Genomic DNA, 20,321 nt, shown 5'->3' with positions numbered 1-20,321 from the left:
TCGAAATCCTTAGATCTACCTCAATACTGAGGGCGTCTTCTCCTCTTCTTTTAGACTGCTTGTCGTTCCAACAGTAGCTATTGTTTCCTCTTTCTCAGCTGGGGCAACGGAGTTGCTAGGCAGTCAGAATGGCTAACTCCTTTGACTTGCTTCCCATTCATTGCTTGCTGCCTTCGGTTTGCCATCTCTTCTAAGTTGCCACCATTACCTGCCCAACACTCTCACTTGTCCCTGGTCCCTCTAAACTTCCTGCTTTGTCATTTCACTTTGCTGAGCCCTCGCTTGCTGAGAGGGAAGGGGGAAATGAGTGGAACTATGAGCAGGAAAGTAATGAGCAGAAGTGTTGATGTGGAGGCCCTATGAAAGACATCTGCTGAGCGATATAGCTTCGAGCTCCGAGTGAGTTTCGGCCATTAATTCCATCTGATTAGCCAAGGCAGGTTTGGTGTTCATCCATTAATTTCCTGTCATGGGAGAGTCAACAGATTCTTTGCTTATGGGCTAGAGTGTCAGTAATCCACATATAATGATCAGGATATGTACAGATGCTATAATTAAATGCAGGACATTTGATAGACTGTTGTGCTGTGTACTGGCTCATAGCTTGGAGAAAATATTGGTTATGATCTTAGTGAACGGTGAAACAGGCTTGAACTGAATGGCAGATTCTTGCTTCCATCTTCAGTTGCCTGTAAAGAGAAAGTAATCACATTGCCTTTTGACTAAAGATCCTTAGTAAATGAAGAGTCTCCACCTGATATTTTATTATTTTCAAGCATTGAATGTTTATGAATATATCTTTTTTGATTATAATCTGCTTTTATCTTGCAGGAAAAAAATACTTGTCATCTTGATAAACTGCTTAAACTGGTTTTGTCTTGGTGTGTAAAGAATAAGTTGACTGATCTATATTTTTAATTTTGTAGTCTGCAAGTATACAGTTCATGAGCGTTGCGTGGCCAGAGCCCCACTATCCTGCATTAACACCTATGTCAAGTCAAAAAAGAATGCTACTGTAAGCCATTCTCTAATTTAACTCTCACTGTGAATTGCATTTACTTCAAATTCCAGAGTTGATATTTTTCTGAACCGATGATATGCATGTCTCCCCATAGGTAATGCATCACTTTTGGGTGGAAGGAAACTGCCCAAAAAAATGTGACAAGTGCCATAAAGCCATCAAATGTTATCAGGGGCTTACAGGTCTTCACTGTGTATGGTGTCAGATCACTGTAAGTATTGTAGCTCCATCCATTCACAAATAGCAACTAATGCCACAAGACCAGAGGATATCCCAACGGGGAATCTATCTTTTTAGGTGCTTATTTTTCAAATATGAATATACAGCAAAACCTCATGGCACCATGTGTTCTTTCATGGCGATGTAATTAACGGAGGTTATCAATTGCTTATAACACAGTATGGAGCTGGAGGAACACAGCAGGCCAGGCAGCATCAGAAGAACAGGAAAGCTGATGTTTCAGGTCGGGACTCTTTTCTGAAGAAGGGTCCCGACCTGAAACGTCAGCTTTCCTGCTCCTCTGATGCTGCCTGGCCTGCTGTGTTCCTCTAGCTCCACACTGTGTTCCCTCTGACTCCAGCAACGGCAGTTGTTACTATTTCTGAGTAATCCATTGCTTTGTGTTTTTGTTGAAATGGGAGCTATGAAGTGCTGCTAACAAATGTTTTTGCTCCACTTTTTTCAACTTTTCAGAAAAACAGAAGAGGAATTTCATGCATCTCAAATCTATTTAATATAGGTTGCAGAACATGATTTCATCTCACTGTCTGTTTTGTTTAGAAAGAAACGGACATTTGTTTTAACTGCTTTTGATATTATGTTGTAGACAATTAAATGGAGAATAATGGAAAGCCATAAGGTTGTAGAATGTCAATAATTTCATGTGTTTCAAATGTTAACAAATAAATCAGTTGAGTAATTAAGATCAGTTACAATACAAAGAGAAAATGCTGAGTAGGACAGGCAGAATCTGTGAAGCGAAAAACAGTGCTAAAATTTCAGATGAATGAGTTTAGTTCAAATTAGATATAGTGGGGAGAAGTTTCTAATGAATGTAATTCTTTTTAAAGAAGTATGAAACAAATACGTTGGTGTTCCAAAAACAGAAGTTTCATCTGATCTGACAAAGATACTTCTCCCTAAAAATTATAATAGTGAGAAACAAAATGGACTACAAAGCTGTTTCCAAACATTTTTAAAAAAAAAAGCAAACTATTTGGCTACTAGAATAAAAAAAAACACACAATGCTGGAGAAACTCAATGGGTCTGGAGGTATCTGTGAAAAAAAAGTTAATGTTTTGAATCCAGAATAAATATTTAGAACACACACTAGAGTAGAGTAGACTGGGAGAACCTCTTCTATTTAAGTAGCGCTATTAGATCATTTACATCCACCTGAGGGCATAGATAAGAATTCAGTTTACCACTTCATCCAAAAAACTTCAAAGATCATGCAACAATCCATCCTGGGCCTCCTGCAGTGCCACAATGATGCCACCCGAAGGTTGCAGGAACAGCAATTCATATTCTGCTTGGGAACCCTGCAGCCCAATATTATCAATGTGGACTTCACAAGCTTCAAAATCTCCCCTTCCCCCACTGCATCCCAAAACCAGCCCAGCTCGTCCCCTCCCCCCACTGCTTCCCAAGACCAGCCCAGCTCGTCCCCGCCTCCCTAACCTGTTCTTCCTCTCACCTATCCCCTCCTCCCACCTCAAGCCGCACCTCCATTTCCCACCTCCTTGACCTGTCTGTCCTCCCCGGACTGACCTACCCCCTCCCCACCTCCCCACCTATACTCCCCTCTCCACCTATCTTCTCCTCTATTCATCTTCGGTCTGCCTCTCCCTCTCTCCCTATTTATTTCAGAACCCTCTCCCCATCCCTCTCTCTGATGAAGGGTCTAGGCCCGAAATGTCATCTTTTGTGCTCCTGAGATGCTGCTTGGCCTGCTGTGTTCATCCAGCTTCACACTTTGTTGTCATGTAGCAATGCATTGGCTTCCCAGTCTAGGTTTGAGCAATCTTCTAACACTGAGGCAAATGTTACCTCTCAGCTATGACTAGCTATAGAAAAAAAAGACTTGCCATAATCAATGAAATATACTGTGACTGTAACAGTTGACAGTATTAATGTTCTTCTCTATTCTTAATTCTTTTGATAATGGAGCAGCATATGATGACCTGTGGTAATAAGTAGACAACATTTAATCTTAGCTTGCTGATTGGTAAGCATGAATTTCACCACATTTACTGGCAGGCAATGATTATCTCTGGTGTCTTCCCACAGTCCAAAGATGTGCAGGCTAGATGGATTGCCCATGCTAAATTGCCAGCAGTGTTTAGAGATGTGTAGATTAGGTGGGTTATAGGGGCACAGATCTGGGTGGGATGCTCTGAGGGTCGGAGTGGACTTGTTGGGCCAAAGGACTCGTTTCCACACTGTAGGGATTCTATGATTCTGTAATTTCAAACAGGCAGTCTCACCCCTTTATCTAAGATTTTCTATTCAGGCTTAACTGAAACAAATAGGAATGTGTTCATTTCAATAGCCTGGGCTACCTTTTCCCCATGTTCCTGAACCTCTACAGCCTTAAACTAGAAATTTGCAATGAGTTTATTACTTAAGTGATTTAAAGTTTTCCTGACTCTTCGTTAATCGCAGTCATACAGCACAGAAACAGATCTTTCGGTCCAATTCGTACATACTGAACAGGTATCCTAAACTGAAGCGGTCTCACTAAGAACAGGACTTTCTGCCTATTGGGTCTGTATCATCAAAAATACACAGCATCTACACTTGTCCCACTTCCCTGCAGTAGGTCCATGGTCTTGAATGTTATAACATTCCAAATTGCAGCCATGTATTACTTAAAGGTTGTGAGATTTCCTGCCTGAACTACCCTTCCAACCCAGATCCCTACCAAACTTGGGGTGCAGAAAGATTTCCTCAATACTCCTCAAAATCCTCTGCTTTTAATTGGCTGGCTGTTTCTTTGCTGGCAGATTTCAAGTTGTTCTCTCCGTCTTAGCCTCCCTCTCTCCTCCTCACATCCTTGTCTGTCTTCTTGCAGCATCCTCTGCAACCTGCTGTTTCCTCATCTTCTCCCGTTCCTTCAAAAAAGACCATCTTGCCGCATTCTCCTCCCACTACTGTATTGCAGTTGCCTGTCCCATCCCTTTCGCAGCCTCCATTTCCCCCATCTTCCTTTGCAACCTTCATTGCCTCTCACCCCTCTTACAATCATCTGTACACCCATCACCAAAAAGCATGATCTCATGTTCTCCTGCAGAAGACCTGGTCCTTAGATCCCAAGAAAAGCCTGACCCCAAGTCCACAGCAAGATTCCTGTGTACTGTTCCCTTTAAATAGCTGATAGCCCTGTCTGATACCTGGGCTCAGGGACCCTTGGAAAAGCGGAGACCCGGCAAAAGCCAGCTCCAGTTCTAAATTAGATTAGATTAGATTACCTACAGTGTGAAAACAGGCCCTTCGGCCCCACAAGTCCACACTGCCCCTTAAAGCATCCCACCCAAACCCATCCCCATTCCCTCCAACCCACACACCCCTGAACACTACGGGCAATTTATCATGGCCAATCCACCTAGTCTGCACATCTTTGGACTGTGGGAGGAAACCGGAGCACCCGGAGGAAACCCATGCAGACACGGGGAGAATGTGCAAACTCCAAACAGAACCTGGGTCCCTGGCACTGTGAGGCTACAGTGCTAACCACTGAGCCACCGTGCCGCTTTCTTCCCACAGATGTGTCAGACCTGTGTTCTCAAGCAATTTCGGCTTTTGTATCAAATTAGGATATATTTGTGCTTGGCTCTGTTACCATCCATGGTTAAATAATGCGTAGTATTGGACATGAATTATGGAATCCCTCCTGAAGAACTGCTAATATCTGTGGAGCTGTGGTTGCAGTGAATATGATATTAATTATGGAGCAATATGGAGAAAGGGGCAGTGAGTTTCCAAAGTCTACGCTGTTCTTTTTCCAAAATGACCATGTGTGTGACCATGTACTCCAGTGCAAAGGCAAGGCAGTTTAAGGGTACAACACAGAGCTATGCACTGTCTGAGTCGTGGAGCATCCTCACTTAGGGGTCATGAGCATCATATAGATAGATCTGTTGCCCTCCCAAATCTGTTAGTGTGGATTCAAAATCAGCAGTTGGGAGTGCACTTGGAAACTGCCTCTATAAATTTTCAGCCATAGTAGCAAAAGCAGACAGCCTCTGCCCAGTGATTCCACAAAATATCGGAGAAAAGATTAGCGCTGAGAACATCACATTATCACAACTCAGGTAAATATTTTGAAACTGTTTGTGTTGCAATGTTTTGTGGTGTAATCATTTCCTTGGAAATGAGTGTTTTGAAGAAACTTTTCATGGCTTTAAAAAAAGTCTCAGTTCAGCTAGGTAAAACTCCACACTTTTTGTTGCTGGTAATTGAGTGCGAACTGCCGTATTTGATCTCTGTACTTTAATCACATGATTCGTGAGCCCAGCCCAGTAGCAACAGCTTCCAGGAGCCTACTCAACAACAAACAAGGCAGGCTAGTGATATTTACAGTGCAATATTTATTTCTGTTGAACAGTGACGCAAAACCTACGTCATTATTTTGTGGCTCGTGACTATTATTTCCCCTGAGCAACATCTGGTGTACAAAAGGACATGCAACCAATTTGAATTATTTTAATGCATAATATTTACTGTTCTAGTTATCAAGTGGAAACACATTTGGGTCCAGGAGAAGTACTTGGCTCACTTGCTCAATCCTTAAGCAACCCAAAGTTAGCCTAGTCTCCTGCATGACTTGGAGAAGAAGCTGAGAACTTGTTGTTTATTAAATCTGCAATTAACATTCAATTTTATCAATAAGCAAAAGAACAAGATCTGCTTCCCACAAAGTCCATCAGAGTTTTTTTATAAATGTGGCAATTTGATAATTTTCTTGTTAAGCCTGCACACAGCCAAACTATAGACCTCCTATTTATCATTAAATTTCAATGGCTCATTGAGGTGCATTCATTTAATGTTGTATCGCCTGGTGAGCATTAATTAGCGTACAAGTAGCCACGCCATTGCAGTTGGGAATTTGCGTGACAAATGAATGAGATTACAGTGCCACTGAATTGCTGTACAATGATGCCTTGGTGTCCTTAGTAAATTAACCCTACTTGGTTCTTAATTTTCTGTTGCTTAGTTACCTGTGGTAAGTGAACTTCTCTGCATAAATATCTCTGTGCACCAGTCAGAGGTCAGGCACTTGATTTCAGAGTCTGCTTTTAATTTGAACTTAATACGCAGGTTTTCTTTTTAAGAAATAACCTATTTTCCTCCGACTAGTTAGTTGAGAAAAACAGCATGTGTTTAAGAACCAATTCGAGTCTTTTTTCCTTAACACAGACCTTATATGTTATTTTTCATGTTAGCTATAATTATTATTTTAATACTATAAAGACAAGTGTTAATTATTAGAAATTACAATGTTTCGCCTGACCTCTTGATTGCTGATGTGAGAGGCAAAGGCTTGTTTCCAAATCTTCTATTTTGACAAAGGAAATGTACAGGTTCAATCTTATTGGCCATATGCTCTGTTGCCTAGTAACCTGCAGACTTTGTTGGGGCTTAAGGTGGTTGTTTTTCTTTTCCACAATGTACATGAGCTGGCAGGGGATTAGTTTCAAATGTTTGTATAGACAGATTTGTTTTTTGAGAGGGAAGCCAAGAAGTTACATCTGTTTTTGATGGAAATCCTGATTTTTACATGTGATTCTTTAAGTTTAATAAACTACAATGTTGTTAATTGTAGTTTAATCCTGTTTATAATGTAGTTTGAATAAGTAGATGTAATCAATAAAATATATTGTGCTGCCTAAGCATTCAAAAGATTATGTATGCTGTTATATCTGCCATCAAACTCTCTGTTGATTATTAATCACAATTGCTATTGAGCACACATTAACAGTAGGTAAACTAGTGAGTGAGCAAGCCTTTTCTACATTTTCATTGATGTAGCTTCCAATCAATCATGATAAAATGCACCTAAGTGTTTGGCTGATGATATTCCTTGTTGGCTATCTTGCCCTCCACACAGCAACAGCTGGGTTTCAACCAATTCCTGTCTGCCATTTAATGGCTTGGGTTAAGAACATGGAGTGTCACAGAAGGTTGAACATGTATCCAGATGTTGCTGTATGTGCTGTGTTATCATGATGAATCCTTCTCATGCCACAGCATTTTCAGAACCAACATTGCAATAGTGAAGAATATCTTTGCTTTAAATTTTGATTTTGAGTGTTAACGTTGAAAGGAAAACCTTCATCGACACAGTAAACTGCTGTAACTGTCAAGCAAGTTAATTGTTCAGGCATTTAAAATATTAATATAAAAGGACAGGCTTCTAAACAATAAAAGAAAAGCCTTGCACCTAATAGGAAAATATAGCTTTGGAATATCATATGCATCATGTACAATATGTAATTAATCTGAGATTGCATGCTAATGTGGAACAGCAACTCCTCAGTGTCATGTCTTCAGATCTTTAATTGTTCTTCTGAGGTTCATTTCATGGATTATGTAGTTGCAAGAAAGATTTATTCATCTAGCGCTTCACACTGGAGATTTGCTTTGACAGCCTTAGCACAATTACATTACTCAAAAGAATTGATAGAATACCTAAGGATCTGAGGTATTAGAATTGAAATGCTTGTCTAGAAATAAAGATCTTCATAACTTTAATGGGTAGATGATTAGAGGACATAATTTGGCTTGGTGAACATTTTTTTTCCAGAGTTGCAGCTCAATTTATCTCTGTGTTTAGCTTTGTAAAGTTAAACATGATAGTGCAGAGGTTTATATATTTACAATTTTGGAGCTGATCTGCATTCTAAAAACAGAATCATGACTAAATCAGAAGATTGAGAATTCAAAAACAACCCACATCTGACTTTCATTTCATAATTTAGGTTGATACCGTCAAAAATGAGAGTTGCTGTCTTTCGGAGACAAAAGTTGAGGTCTGACTGTCTGTTTCCCTGGCTTTCATCAACAGTGGTTTAACAAAGAGGTTGACTTTTAATAGGATCTTAAAAGAGGGAACAGAGGCAAAGGACGCGAGAGAGGGATCATCTGTATATCACAAATGGTGCTGTACAGAAATGCACAATATGAAGTATGGGATAACACAGTGTGGAGCTGGAGGAACACAGTAGGCCAGGCATCATCAGAGGAGCAAGAAAGTTGGCGTTTAGGGTCGGGACCCTTTTCTGAAGAAAGTTCTCAACCCAAAACATCAGCTTTCCTGCTCCTGTGATGCTGCCTGGCCTGCTGTGTTCTTTCAGCCCCATGTTGTGTTATCGCTGACTCCAGCATCGGCAGTTCTTATTATCTCTAGCTATGAAATATGGGAATGGAGAGCTTTTTTTTCAGGGCGGGGTGTGTTGTAGTGATGTAGATGGTTAGAGATAGGATGGGCAAGATCACAAAGGTATTTCAGTACAAACATACGAGTGTTAAATCCAAGGTCTTGGAAAACCAGGAGTCAACATGTATTAGCAATGACCAGTGATAAATGCTATATAAGTATCTGAAAACTTTAATCATGTGAGTGCATTAAGCACCATCAATTGTGCTGATACCATGAAATCTTAGTCAGAGTAAAGTAGGTGCTCATAAGAGACAGACTTGACGCTAGTGAACTCCTCAGCCTTTGTAGTAAAGTAGGTCATATTCAAGTGATCTGTAAAGAATAGTAGTCATGCAATGGACTTTTATTTCTTCAACAGCATTTGTTCTTCTAGTTAGACCAAAAAGGTGCCCATTTTCATCCATGCTGTACCACGTTGGGCTTGAAGGGGTCTTCACACACAACACTATATTGCTATATTAGTGAGTGTCCTGGCATTGGGTCTGATAGTTCTTCAGGAAGAGACTTTCTGCATAAAGGTGACGATGTCTCACATTTCCCACCTCTGCATTCCCTAATTTTGATTATCTTAAAAGTAAAGGTAACAATATTTCACTCTTTCAAGCACCATCATATCCTAGAAATTCCAAATCATACGTCTTATACAAGTGGTAGAAACATTAACAGATGCTGGTGTAGAGTCACTATATAATTCAGTCTGACACTTCAGCTTAGTGCTGTTTTGGCAGATATATTATCTTTCAGATGAAACATTAAAGTGAGACTCCATCTGTCTGATCAGGTGGATGTGTTTTTTAAAAAAATCATTCCATGGCTTCAGTTCTTCTGGTAACCTAGCCAAATTATTCCACAATTAACATCACCAAGACAGAGTAACTGATGTCATTGTTTGTGGAACTCTGCTCTGTGTTCATTAGCTGTCAAATTCGCTGACAAAATAACAATGACTACACTTCAAAATGAATTCAGTCTTATGAATTGCGTAGGGCATCTTGATACTTTCAAAGGCAACAGATAAATATGAAATGGTCATTCTTCAGAAAGACTATCTCAAAACTTAGGTTCCACCATTTTATTTCATAATAAATAATTTGAAATAACACACCGCTTTAGTACTGTAAAATCCCACTACAGTGAACATTTACGCTTGTAAAATGGGAAAATCAGCTTCTTTCTCTGCCTCAGTATCCAGGGGAGAAATAAGTTATGCCGTAGCATTATTCATGGTTAGGGGAAGGGCATCACTATTTCTTTAGGTTGGGTTAAATAAGGGCTAGATTCAGGGCAGCTGAGTGTTTCACACCCAACACTTTGGAAATGAGAGGTGTTTACTGTCATTTCTCATGGGGGAAGCAAGGTACATAAGTATCTGCTGTCAGGATTTCCCCACAGTACAGGACCAGACGGCAGATGGCTCGGTCACCAAGAATTGCTAGCCAGGCAGAGACTGGCTCAGTGCCAGTGTGTCAAAGTAGTGGCAATTTGGGCAATGCATCCATAACCTAAATCATGAGATGCCAAACACAGTGAACAAGGATGGGTAAGGTCAGGGATAGAGGATGGCTAAAGCCTCAGATGAGGGCAGGACTTTGGGTTTTAACAGCCCTCTCATTTCTGATATTGCGTTACTTGATTGGGAGTAGAGAGCCTGATAACAAGGGATGTCAGGAGGCCACTGGCAAACCTAACTGGGTATAGATCCTTGGGTGCAGGAGAGCCAAGAAACTCCAATTAAGTCCCTGATCCAACATTGAATGTGATGGGCTGAGGGATAGTAGGTAGAAATTAACTCATTAATGCATTGAATTGACGTCCCACCACCAGCTCTTGAGAATTCATTTACAGTCCCTTCTGCTCTCTGATTTGAATTGGGGAGGTTCTCCAGGTGCCAGGAGTGTGGAATGATAATTTTCCCCCTGACTGAGTCAGTCGCTATGGTACCTGTTGTAAAGGACTGCATTAAATCCAGCTTGAAGGGTGGCATCACTTAACATGAGCAATCTATTGAAAACTAGTCAGTGGTGACTCTATTTGTTTCATTCTTTCACCTCCTAGCAAAAGCAACGCTGTATATAGTAATTGAGACTGGTTTGTCATTAATGTTTTGCCCATAGCTGTATTCAGAAATGATGTCAGAGATAGTAGGAACTGCAAATGCTGGAGAATCCGAGATAACAAGGTGTAGAGCTGGATGAACATAGCAGGCCAAGCAGCTACTTAGGAGCAGGAAAGCTGACATTTTGGGCCTTCAGATGATGAAGGGTCTAGGCCCGAAACATCAGCTTTCCTACTCCTAAGATGTTGCTTGGCCTGCTGTGTTCATCCAGTTCCACATCTTGTTATCTCAGAATTGATGATTTGTTTTGCTCTGACAATATCACAATCAGTTGGTGAACCCTTCCACCTAGTTTTCTTCTATCATGGAAGTCTAAGCTTATTATTTTGCAGCACCTCCTTACTTTGCTTATGTCCATAAATTTCCATGGTATTATTTTCTAACACTACACATACTCCACTATCCCATGGCTACAGTTTTTGAGCTATTTTCCTAATACTCTATTCAGGAAGTATCTTCTTCTTCCTTACTTATTTCTGACTCTGTTTTGCTAGCCTGGTCCTTTCTATTTTAGTTTTCCTGAATTTTTGTTTTCTTTCTCTGAGCTTGTATTTTGTTTTGGAAGCTGAGGGAAGTTCTCGAGCAGGAATGACTCCAGTTTCTCCTTATTACTTCCTCTCAGACAGTGTCAGGTGCTGTGCTCAACAGTTAGCTTTGCTAACAAGTGTCTGGAGCTCAAATCCCAATGTCTTTCTGCATAAAAGAATGAATATGTAGTGGAAAATAGACTTTTTAGTTATTTAAGTTAAGTTCCTCAAGATCTTAATTGGAAGTTAGTTAACTTTGCATTGTATACCCAATGTCAATATTATCTATTCTGCTTTAATTTTCTTAGCAAAATAACTCATGCACAACTTAACTTCCTTTAAAGAAATGAGCAATGCCTGTGAAAAGCTGGTAGCCAGACTAAATTTACCACATTTGGAATACTGTACATATACTTTTGTTGATCAGTCATGTTCTGGCCAATTAGCACCAAATCAGCTGCTGTGGGAAAGAACCAAAGAGCGTGTTTAGATATCAAGAAGTACAAGTCAGAGATTGACAGAATTAGCGAATGAGATGTCAATACATTTGTACTATATTCTCAACTTGATATTTAATGGTGTTAATGGCTCTGAATGCCCATATCTTAACTTTGCCAGATGGGTGGCAGAAATCTTTACTTATGAAAATAAAGTTTGTGCAGTTCTGGTAAAAGTATGATGGTGAAGCAGAAATAGTTCCTTAAAACAATTATCAATGGCAATGCTAAATGGGGTAACCAGTTTCTGAGTTTTTGTTATTGACTTTCAATGCTAGCTTGGTTCCAAGCATTCAGACATCTCCTAACATGTTTTATTTTGAACAAAACAGCTCCACAACAAGTGTGCTTCCCACGTGAAACCTGAATGTGATTGCGGACCACTGAAAGATCATATTTTACCGCCTTCCTCGATTTGTCCCATTGTATTGGTAAGTTGTCAATGTTGTAACATCTCTTGCGCTCTTCAAAAAAGCGTGAACTCCAAAATATTGACATGCAATATAGCAAATAATCTGTTATTACTCTACAAAAAAGAAAATCCAGATATTTTGTAAACCAAATACTCAGACTCAGCATTGTGTGATAAAGAAGTAATCTCTGTATACTGATGTCATTTGATGAGAAACCAGGGATGGCTGTGATTCAAAGGGTAAATTCACTGCTTCTAAGCTCCCTGTTAGGAGTTACGTTTGAAAGCATGTATGCTTTCTTTAAGCCCATACTGCAATGGCCCAAATTGTCCTTAATTGTGGTTTCCTACTAGGAGCTTATAGTTGATGCATACACTAAATTGTATAAACAATAGCGAACAACTACAATAAATTAAACACTATTACATTCCATGATTACATGTGGGAAAATATTATGCATTTATGCTCTGGCATGGAGTTTACACCTATGGCAGAGTATAGCATGAATTTAGGCTGATAGTCTTCATAAATGTCCTTGTATTAGATCCTCCCCTTTTTTCTCACCTACATCCTGTTCCTCAGTGACACCATGTGGAAACTCAGTGTCAGCATCTGACAACAGTATGCTGATAACAGTCAGTTATACCTAACCATTGCTGCTCTAGATCCCTGCACTGCTTGTACATTGTGGAAATTCCATTTCTTATTGGTGGGAAGACCAAAACTATTCCCTTTGGTCAGTGCTACAAACTATATGTTTTAAGCATTGACTCTACCCCTGTCCCTATCACTGGTAACTGTCCAGGACTTAACCTGACTGCTCGCAATCTCGGTGTGAAATTTGGTAGAGTTCCCATTAAAATCTATGTCGTCATTGAGACGTCTTGGTTCCACCTCCAGCATTCTGATCATCCTAGAGTTTGCATCTTATTTTGTCACTTTTAGACTTGATTACTCCAATGCATTTCTGGTTAGACTCCTAATTTACACTGTCCATAAACTCATCCAAAATTCTGCTCCCATATTCTAACCTCCAACCCCTAATAAGTCCCAATGATCTGCAACCCCTATGTTTGCTGACCTACAGCAGCTCACAATCCAACAAATGCACAACTTTATTTCTCATCCCTGTTTTCAATTTGCTTCAGACCTCCGCTTACCCAATTTCTGCAAACCAGTGTAGCCCGATAACTGTTAGAGATACTTCTCCCATTCCAGTTCTCATCATATGAACTTGTGCAATTTTAATTGTTAAGCCATTGTTGCCTGTGCCTTCATATATTTTCTTCAACATCATTGGGATGATAATTTGTTAGTGAGGTGATTTCAGTAAGTGTTGGCTATCCCGGGAAATGATACCTACATCCCATGGAGATATAAAAGAACCTTCTTGACAGAGTGGGTCATGAGCATCTAGAACTGTTTATCCCAAATACCCTAAACCCTCCAGAGAAGCTGCTGAGGTTAGGTGAACTGGAAGTTTTAACACTAAGATGGTGATTTTTTTTGTGTTTTAGGGATATAAAACCAACAGAGGTGAATGAAACTGGCATAACAATCAGCTGTTATGTAATTGAATGACAAAAAGGACTGGAAGGGCTGAATTTATCTACTTTTATTCCTTTGCATCATATAATATGCTGAGTATTAACTTCATTGAATTTAATGACTGGGCATCTTTAAAGGCTGGGAAGTCCATTCTTCCCGATCACTGCTAAGATAGTGAAGACAATAATGAACCCCCAGGAATGAACACCTGATATTGTCTTTGAGTAATTCAGGGTTAAATGGCAGAAAGTAATTGGGCCAATAGTGAGTGTGCATTATTCAGTTGCCTGTTAGAGGTCGTTCCGTCTATCCTGCATGTGATATGTTGATTTTATGACTTGTAGTTACCGGGAAATCTTACCTCAGTTTGTGAAGGGGAGTTAGCTATGACAGAATTTTCTCAGTAGTATAGACTGAGCAGCTGGAAGATGCACTACTGAGGCATTGCTACTCTGACACCAGTGTGGGGCAGTCTTTACATCACCAAAGCTTATGTGGACAGCTTCTTCTGAATACAGAAACTCCAAATTATATTGTAAAATAATTATATCAAAATAACAACAGGAATAAGGTCCTGTAAACAACAAAAATGTGAAAATGGAGTATGTTTAATATATATTCCTAAAGCCACTCAGTGAGGTTGAGGATTTAATACTTTAGAACAACCATTCTAATCTTTTGGAACGCAATGCGTATTTTCAACTTTGGCTGGAAAATTCATGTCTTTGGCTACAAACACTCCTCAGAAAGAGAGCAGCTGTGAGATGTTTCCAAGGTTCTGACTTTTTTTGACGTTGGAGGTACTGAGGAAAATGGTAAAATTTTCTGCGTGATTGGTCACGTGACCTTATAATTTCCCATTGCCAGAGGGGAGACAATATTAATGTCGTAACATGCTTTGATTGGACTTGGTATTTGGACTTTTCGTATGTAAACCAGCAATGTTTTAAATTATTTGTTATGTAAACCTAAGTGTGTCTGTCATGTTGCCAACATTTTGTGTGGTCCCAGAATGATAGAAGGAAGCATCTTTCTACAAATACAAGATCATAGTGAAACCTCAATGTGGCCACATGGTTCAGCTTCCTTTTCTTGCAATAAGAATTCATTAATCTAAAGAAAAATGCACAAAGGGAGCTGTCTGTAGAGAACTCTGGTGGCAACTTTTCCTTCCCTGCCTGCTTATTTCTTAATTTTCTCGTAATTAATTAGCAATGATTCATACAGCACTACTGTCATGACTTTATCCTTGCATTTCTTTCTGGCTTGACTAATAATTAATGGTTCAGTATTCTGTACAGCATCAGTGAAATATATCATCTTGGAGCTAGGAGCTATCCCAGTTGCAATTTTATTTTCTACATTGCTCCATCATTTAAATAGGGGCTAAAACACGCAAAAAAAGAAGAACTTTAATGTGGCATTATTACTGCTCTTATTTAGTCATTTGATTCATATGACCATTTCTTATATTTTGATCAGGAAAAGCATTTATTGCTGCCTTAAAAATTGTTGATGCCTTCTTCTCAAATTTAAACTCTGCTAACAAATTCAATATTCCCAGAAGAGAATTTGCAATTTTAGTCGGGGGTTGCCTTTGATTCCTTGATGCAAGTTAAAAAGGAAACTTATCACATTGCTGTGCATGAAGCATCTGTTAACCTGCTCTAAATTCTAAAGAAGAACAGGATACAAAGCATGAGGTGTCATTTGCCCAATGCTGACACATGAGCCTATACTAAGAATAATTTTAATGAACCTCTGAAATACAAAAGCATGTATGTCTTTGGGGAAAAATTAACATGACCTATAACAGAATATATCTTCGACTTGTAGTGGTTCATCTTGAGCTGATCTTTATTTTCATTGATACTAGTGTCTGGGATGAGACAACTCTTGGTGTGAGATATACTTGTGTTGACCATGCTGTTAAAATTAACTATGACATTAAATTTCAATCCCCAACTTTTATCTTGATTTTTTTTTCAAAATGAGTATTCAGAAAATTTAGATCAATTGACAGAACTAGCTAAGTGGGTTTTCCTGACAAGCTGTTTTAAACTGCTATCTATCACTGTGGTGAAATATATTACAAGGTATGGGCCCACTGCTAAGAAGAAATTATCTGCTGTAGTGAAATTTGGTTGCTAGTTTTGCTTGTCCAGGCTGATTTCTTCGTCTCAAGTATTGAAATCATTTTGGTGGGTTCAGAGGTTTCTGCAGAGGTGTTGGCCTAAGGCTTCCTGCAATGTAAATTGCTGATAATCTCTGTTTAAAATTAAGTCAGCACAGGTCTAATCAATGCAGCATCTTAGATTTTCAATTTGCTGTAAAACTGGTGAAGGCCAGGAACAAGCAGACACTTCTAGCAAGCTGTGTTGCTGTGATATGAATGGCAGGAAACACATTTCCATCATTCGAACATCATTACAATGTTGAAGAGCACACTACTTTTCAGACACAGGAAGGTTGCACTGTCAGGTCGAGGCCAGGTGGAATATGTCTTTAGCCTACTTTTCATCTTTTCACTCTCTGTAATTTCACTTCAAAAAATGTAGTGTGTGATTGGAAAATGCCAGCTCATAGGCTAATGTTAATTCAATTTTAATCCTACAATCTTCTCTTTCTCCACTTCTTTATGTGCTTTACATTTTCTTCCTTTGCTTTTCTAATTCACTTTAAAAGTGTGTTTCAGTCAGCTTTTGCATGATTGATTCAAACTCAGTTTTTAAAGTATTTTTCTCTTTTTTCACTTGATCAGACCACAACATATTGACTGTAACATGACTATAACGCGTGAACGTGGATTATGTCCTACAGCAAGCTACTTGAAAGAGTCTACAGCATTTGGCAAATCTTCTCAAAGGTTGTCTTCTGTTGAAAAATGGTGACAGGATTATTTTTCTCTGTTTGCACTACCATATTTTATGAAGGTTCGACCAAATATTATCCTTTGAAACAGTTCAGATTAGCACATTGTATTTGGCATCTATCCCTACTGTGCAATGTTGAATCAGTGCCATGGATGACATCATTCAGATATTATCGCTATGGTGACAGTTAAAATCAATGTCAACTATTACCAGCTTCATGCTTTTGTTTTCTGATTTTATTATTGATGTACTTTTTTTTTGCATTTGTTTTCCCTAACTTGACCATTTTCTCACTTTTTGGCTTTTGTTGTGGGCTTTTTGTGTTTTTTTTTCAAAATCTCTTGGTTGACCAACCCCCCACTTTCAGTAATTCACACTCCATCTGCTTTTTGTAAGTGTCCTGGCAGCTCCGAGTGGGAGTGCTTAAACCACAGTGCAGCTCAGGAGGTAGCTCAGCCGTTGCTGGGGAATCAGCACAACTAAAGAATGTGCGATAGGTATTGAGGTAGGACCAGGCAACACAATAATTAGAAGCAAATTGGAGGAATGCAAAAAGGTAAAAACAGCAGGTTGTAAAAAATCTTCATGGATTTAAATGTACACATGATCTGTGCAGATTTAAGAATTGCCAGTGTTTTATTTCATGCTTTTTAATGCTGTGCAAAACAAATCAATGTGTCACATTCTTACGGGATAATAATAGAACATAGAACATAACAGCACAGTACAGGCCCTTCGGCCCTCGATGTTGTGCCGACCTGTCATACCGATCTCCAGCCCATCTAACCTACACTATTCCATGTACATCCATATGCTTATCCAGAACATATGCATGGAGCCAAATCAATCAAATATAAGGTGGGTCATAATGATATAAAAGAGAAAACTAGGAGATGATGTGAAAGAGGCCCTTTTAAATTACGAACAGGTTGACAGGAGAGACATAGAAAAGATGTTTCCAGTTGTGGCAAAGTCCAAAATTAGGGTCCGTAAGTATATGTTAGTCATTAATAAATCTGACGGGAATTCAGGAGAGACATCCTGGTGTACTCAGACAAATGCACTCAATCTGAATCTGCCCACCACAGTCATGCTGGAGGGGTGATGTTAACATGGGATTCCCTCCTCCCCAGGACCAGCAATCAAAGCCATGGCACCAGGCTATACCAACCTGGTTAAAGGACTCTTGGCTGTCTGGAGAAATGCATGGCACTGTAGGAAGAAGGTCAGTATCCTTCTCCACTCGGCCATCTCTCTTTGTGCTACCTCGTGGTCCCTCTATTTCTGCTACTGCACATGCCTCGCATCTAGTTTCAGGCTGTACCACTCTCACTATTGCCTGCAACAACTTCTCTACTCATTCTTACCCACAGTTACCCCAGGCAGTCCGAGCCCTGCATACCCTCTGTGCCATCTACTCACTCACTTGGGACACCTCCCCACCTGCGCTGACACTAAAAGCTGTGTCACCCACTTTCATCTGCCATAATACCTGCCTTTCTTCTCACATGAGGAAAACAGCCCAGGGAAGGAAATTTGATGTCCTTACCTGGTCTGTTCTACATGTGACTCCAAATGCATATCAATGTGGTTGACTCTTAATTGCCCTCTGGGCAACTAGGGATGGGCAATAGATGATGGTCCGACCAGCAATGCTCTCATCCCTGAATTGAAGAAAACAAAAATAAAGGTGAATGTGTCAAGATGGATGATGTGATGCCTTGTCATTTAGTCCCTCACGCCATATATGGAGAGGATTCTAACTCTGATTGCCATCAACAGGACCTGGATTGGTATTGGAGACTTGTTGTACCAGAGAGACCCTAGCAAAGGCTTGAGTTATAGAGTTATAGAATCATACAACATGAAAGCAGGCCCTTCGGCCCAAACTGGCCCATGCTGACCGTGGTGCCAACTCAGCTAGCTCCAGCTGCCACATTGGGTCCATATCCCTCTCACCATTTCCCAATCATGTATCTATACAAATGTTTTTTAGATGTTGCTGTTGTACCTGCCTCAACCACTTTCTCTGGCAGCACATTCCATGTACTTACCACTCTGTGTGAAGAAGTTGTAACTGAGGTCCTCCGTAAATCTTTGCCCTCTCACCTTAAACCTATGCCCTCTAGTTTTCAATACCCCATCCCTGGGAATAAAAAGACTATATGCATTCATCCTATCTATGTCCCTCATGATGTTATACACCTCAACAAGGTCACCCCTCAGTCTCCTACATTCCGAGGAATAAAGTCCTATCCTGTCCAACCTCTCCCTATAACTCAGGCCTACTAGTCCAGACAACATTCTCGTCAATCTTCTTTGCACACTATCTAGTTTAAATATGTCTTTCCTATAACAGGGTGACCAAAACTGTACACAATGCTCCAAGTGAAGCCGCACCAACAACTTATACAACTGTAACATAATGTCCCAACTTCTATACTCAATGTTTCAACCGAAGAAGGCCAACATGCTAAGTGCCTTCTTCACCACCCTGTCCATCTGTTACGCCACTTTCAACGAACTATGTATTTGTACTCATAGGTCCCTCTGTTCCACAGCACTCCTCAGAGCCTTACCATTTACTGTATAAGTCCTACCTTGGTTTGACTTTGTAAATTGCAGCAACTCACACTAATATGTATTGAATTGCATTGGCCAAACCTCAGCCCACTGCCCCATCTGATCAAGATCCCTCTGTAATTGATGATAACCTTCCTCACTATCAACGATACTTCCTAACCTTGTGTCATCTGGAAACTTACTGACCATGCTTTGTACATTCACATCCAGAGCATTTAGGTAAATAACAAATAACAAAGTTGCTAGCACCGACCTTGTGGCTCACCAGTAGTCACAGGCCTCCAATCTGAGAAATACCCTTTAACCATCATCCTCTGTTTCCTACCATTTGAGTCAATTTTGAATCCAGTTAGCTAGCTCTCCCTGGATCCCATGCAACATAACTTTCATGATTAGCTTGCTATGCATGACCTTGTCAAAGGTCTTATGAAAGTCTACATAGACAACATTCACTGCCCTCCCCTTATCCATCCTCATGGTTACTTCTTCTAAAAACTCGAAAAGATTTGTTAGACATGACGCCCCACACACAAATCCATGCTGACTATCCCGAATCAAGCATTGACTGTATAAAGAGATAGTAAGAACTGCAGATGCAAGAGTCAGAGATAACACAGTCTGGAGCTGGAGGAACACAGCACGCCAGGCATCATCGGAGGAGCATGAAAGTTGACTTTTCAGGTCGGAACCCTTTTTCAGACGATCTAAATGTTGGATAATCCTGTCCCTCTGTACCCTGTCCAATAACTTGCCTACCACTGATGTCAGGCTCACTGGCCTGTAGTTCGCTGGCTTGTCTTTGCTACCATTTATAAAAAAGGAACAACATTAGCTAGCTTCCAGTCATCTGGATCTCCACCTAGGGCTAAAGATGAAGCAGAAATCTCGGCAAGGGCCTCTTCAGTTTCTGCCCTCGCCTCTCACAGTGTCTGAGGATGGAATTGATCAGGCCCAGGGAGTAATCCACCTTATGAGCTTTAAAGCTGTAAACACTTCCTCTCTTATAATAAGTGTGCAGTCCAAAACATTCCCACTTGTTTTCCTTATTTCCTTAGCATAAATACTGAGAAGAAATATTCATTTAAAATCTCCCTCATCTCCTGTGGCTCCACAAATAGATGGCCCTGCTAATCTTTAGGGGGACGTGTTCTCTCCCTTTTACTCTTAATATAGTTATAGAACCTTTTGGGATTATCTTTAACCTTACCTGCCAGATCCATCTCATACCCACTATCTGCTCTTCTGATTCCCCTCTGACGTGTGCTCCTACACTTTTTGTAGTCATTTAGGGATTCACTTGA

At 40.1% G+C, this 20,321-nt stretch overlaps 1 protein-coding gene across 4 annotated transcripts in view; it reads left to right on the top strand.

Moving 5' to 3' along the window:
• dgkb (diacylglycerol kinase, beta) overlaps positions 1-20,321 on the top strand; it is a 752,355-nt gene that overhangs the window by 240,792 nt on the left and 491,242 nt on the right. For all 4 annotated transcript variants that reach the window (XM_048520589.2, XM_048520551.2, XM_048520559.2 and 1 more), the window contains exons 11-13: positions 927-1,015; positions 1,116-1,232; positions 11,936-12,034. In XM_048520589.2, coding sequence (XP_048376546.1) covers positions 927-1,015; positions 1,116-1,232; positions 11,936-12,034 — 305 coding nt within the window. The remainder of the gene's footprint in view (positions 1-926; positions 1,016-1,115; positions 1,233-11,935; positions 12,035-20,321) is intronic.

Source organism: Stegostoma tigrinum, chromosome 2 (genome assembly GCF_030684315.1).
Source record: "Stegostoma tigrinum isolate sSteTig4 chromosome 2, sSteTig4.hap1, whole genome shotgun sequence".
Lineage (NCBI taxonomy): Eukaryota > Metazoa > Chordata > Chondrichthyes > Orectolobiformes > Stegostomatidae > Stegostoma > Stegostoma tigrinum.
The sequence above is the reverse complement of the archived record's forward strand: the minus strand, read 5'-3'. Positions and strand labels throughout refer to the sequence as shown.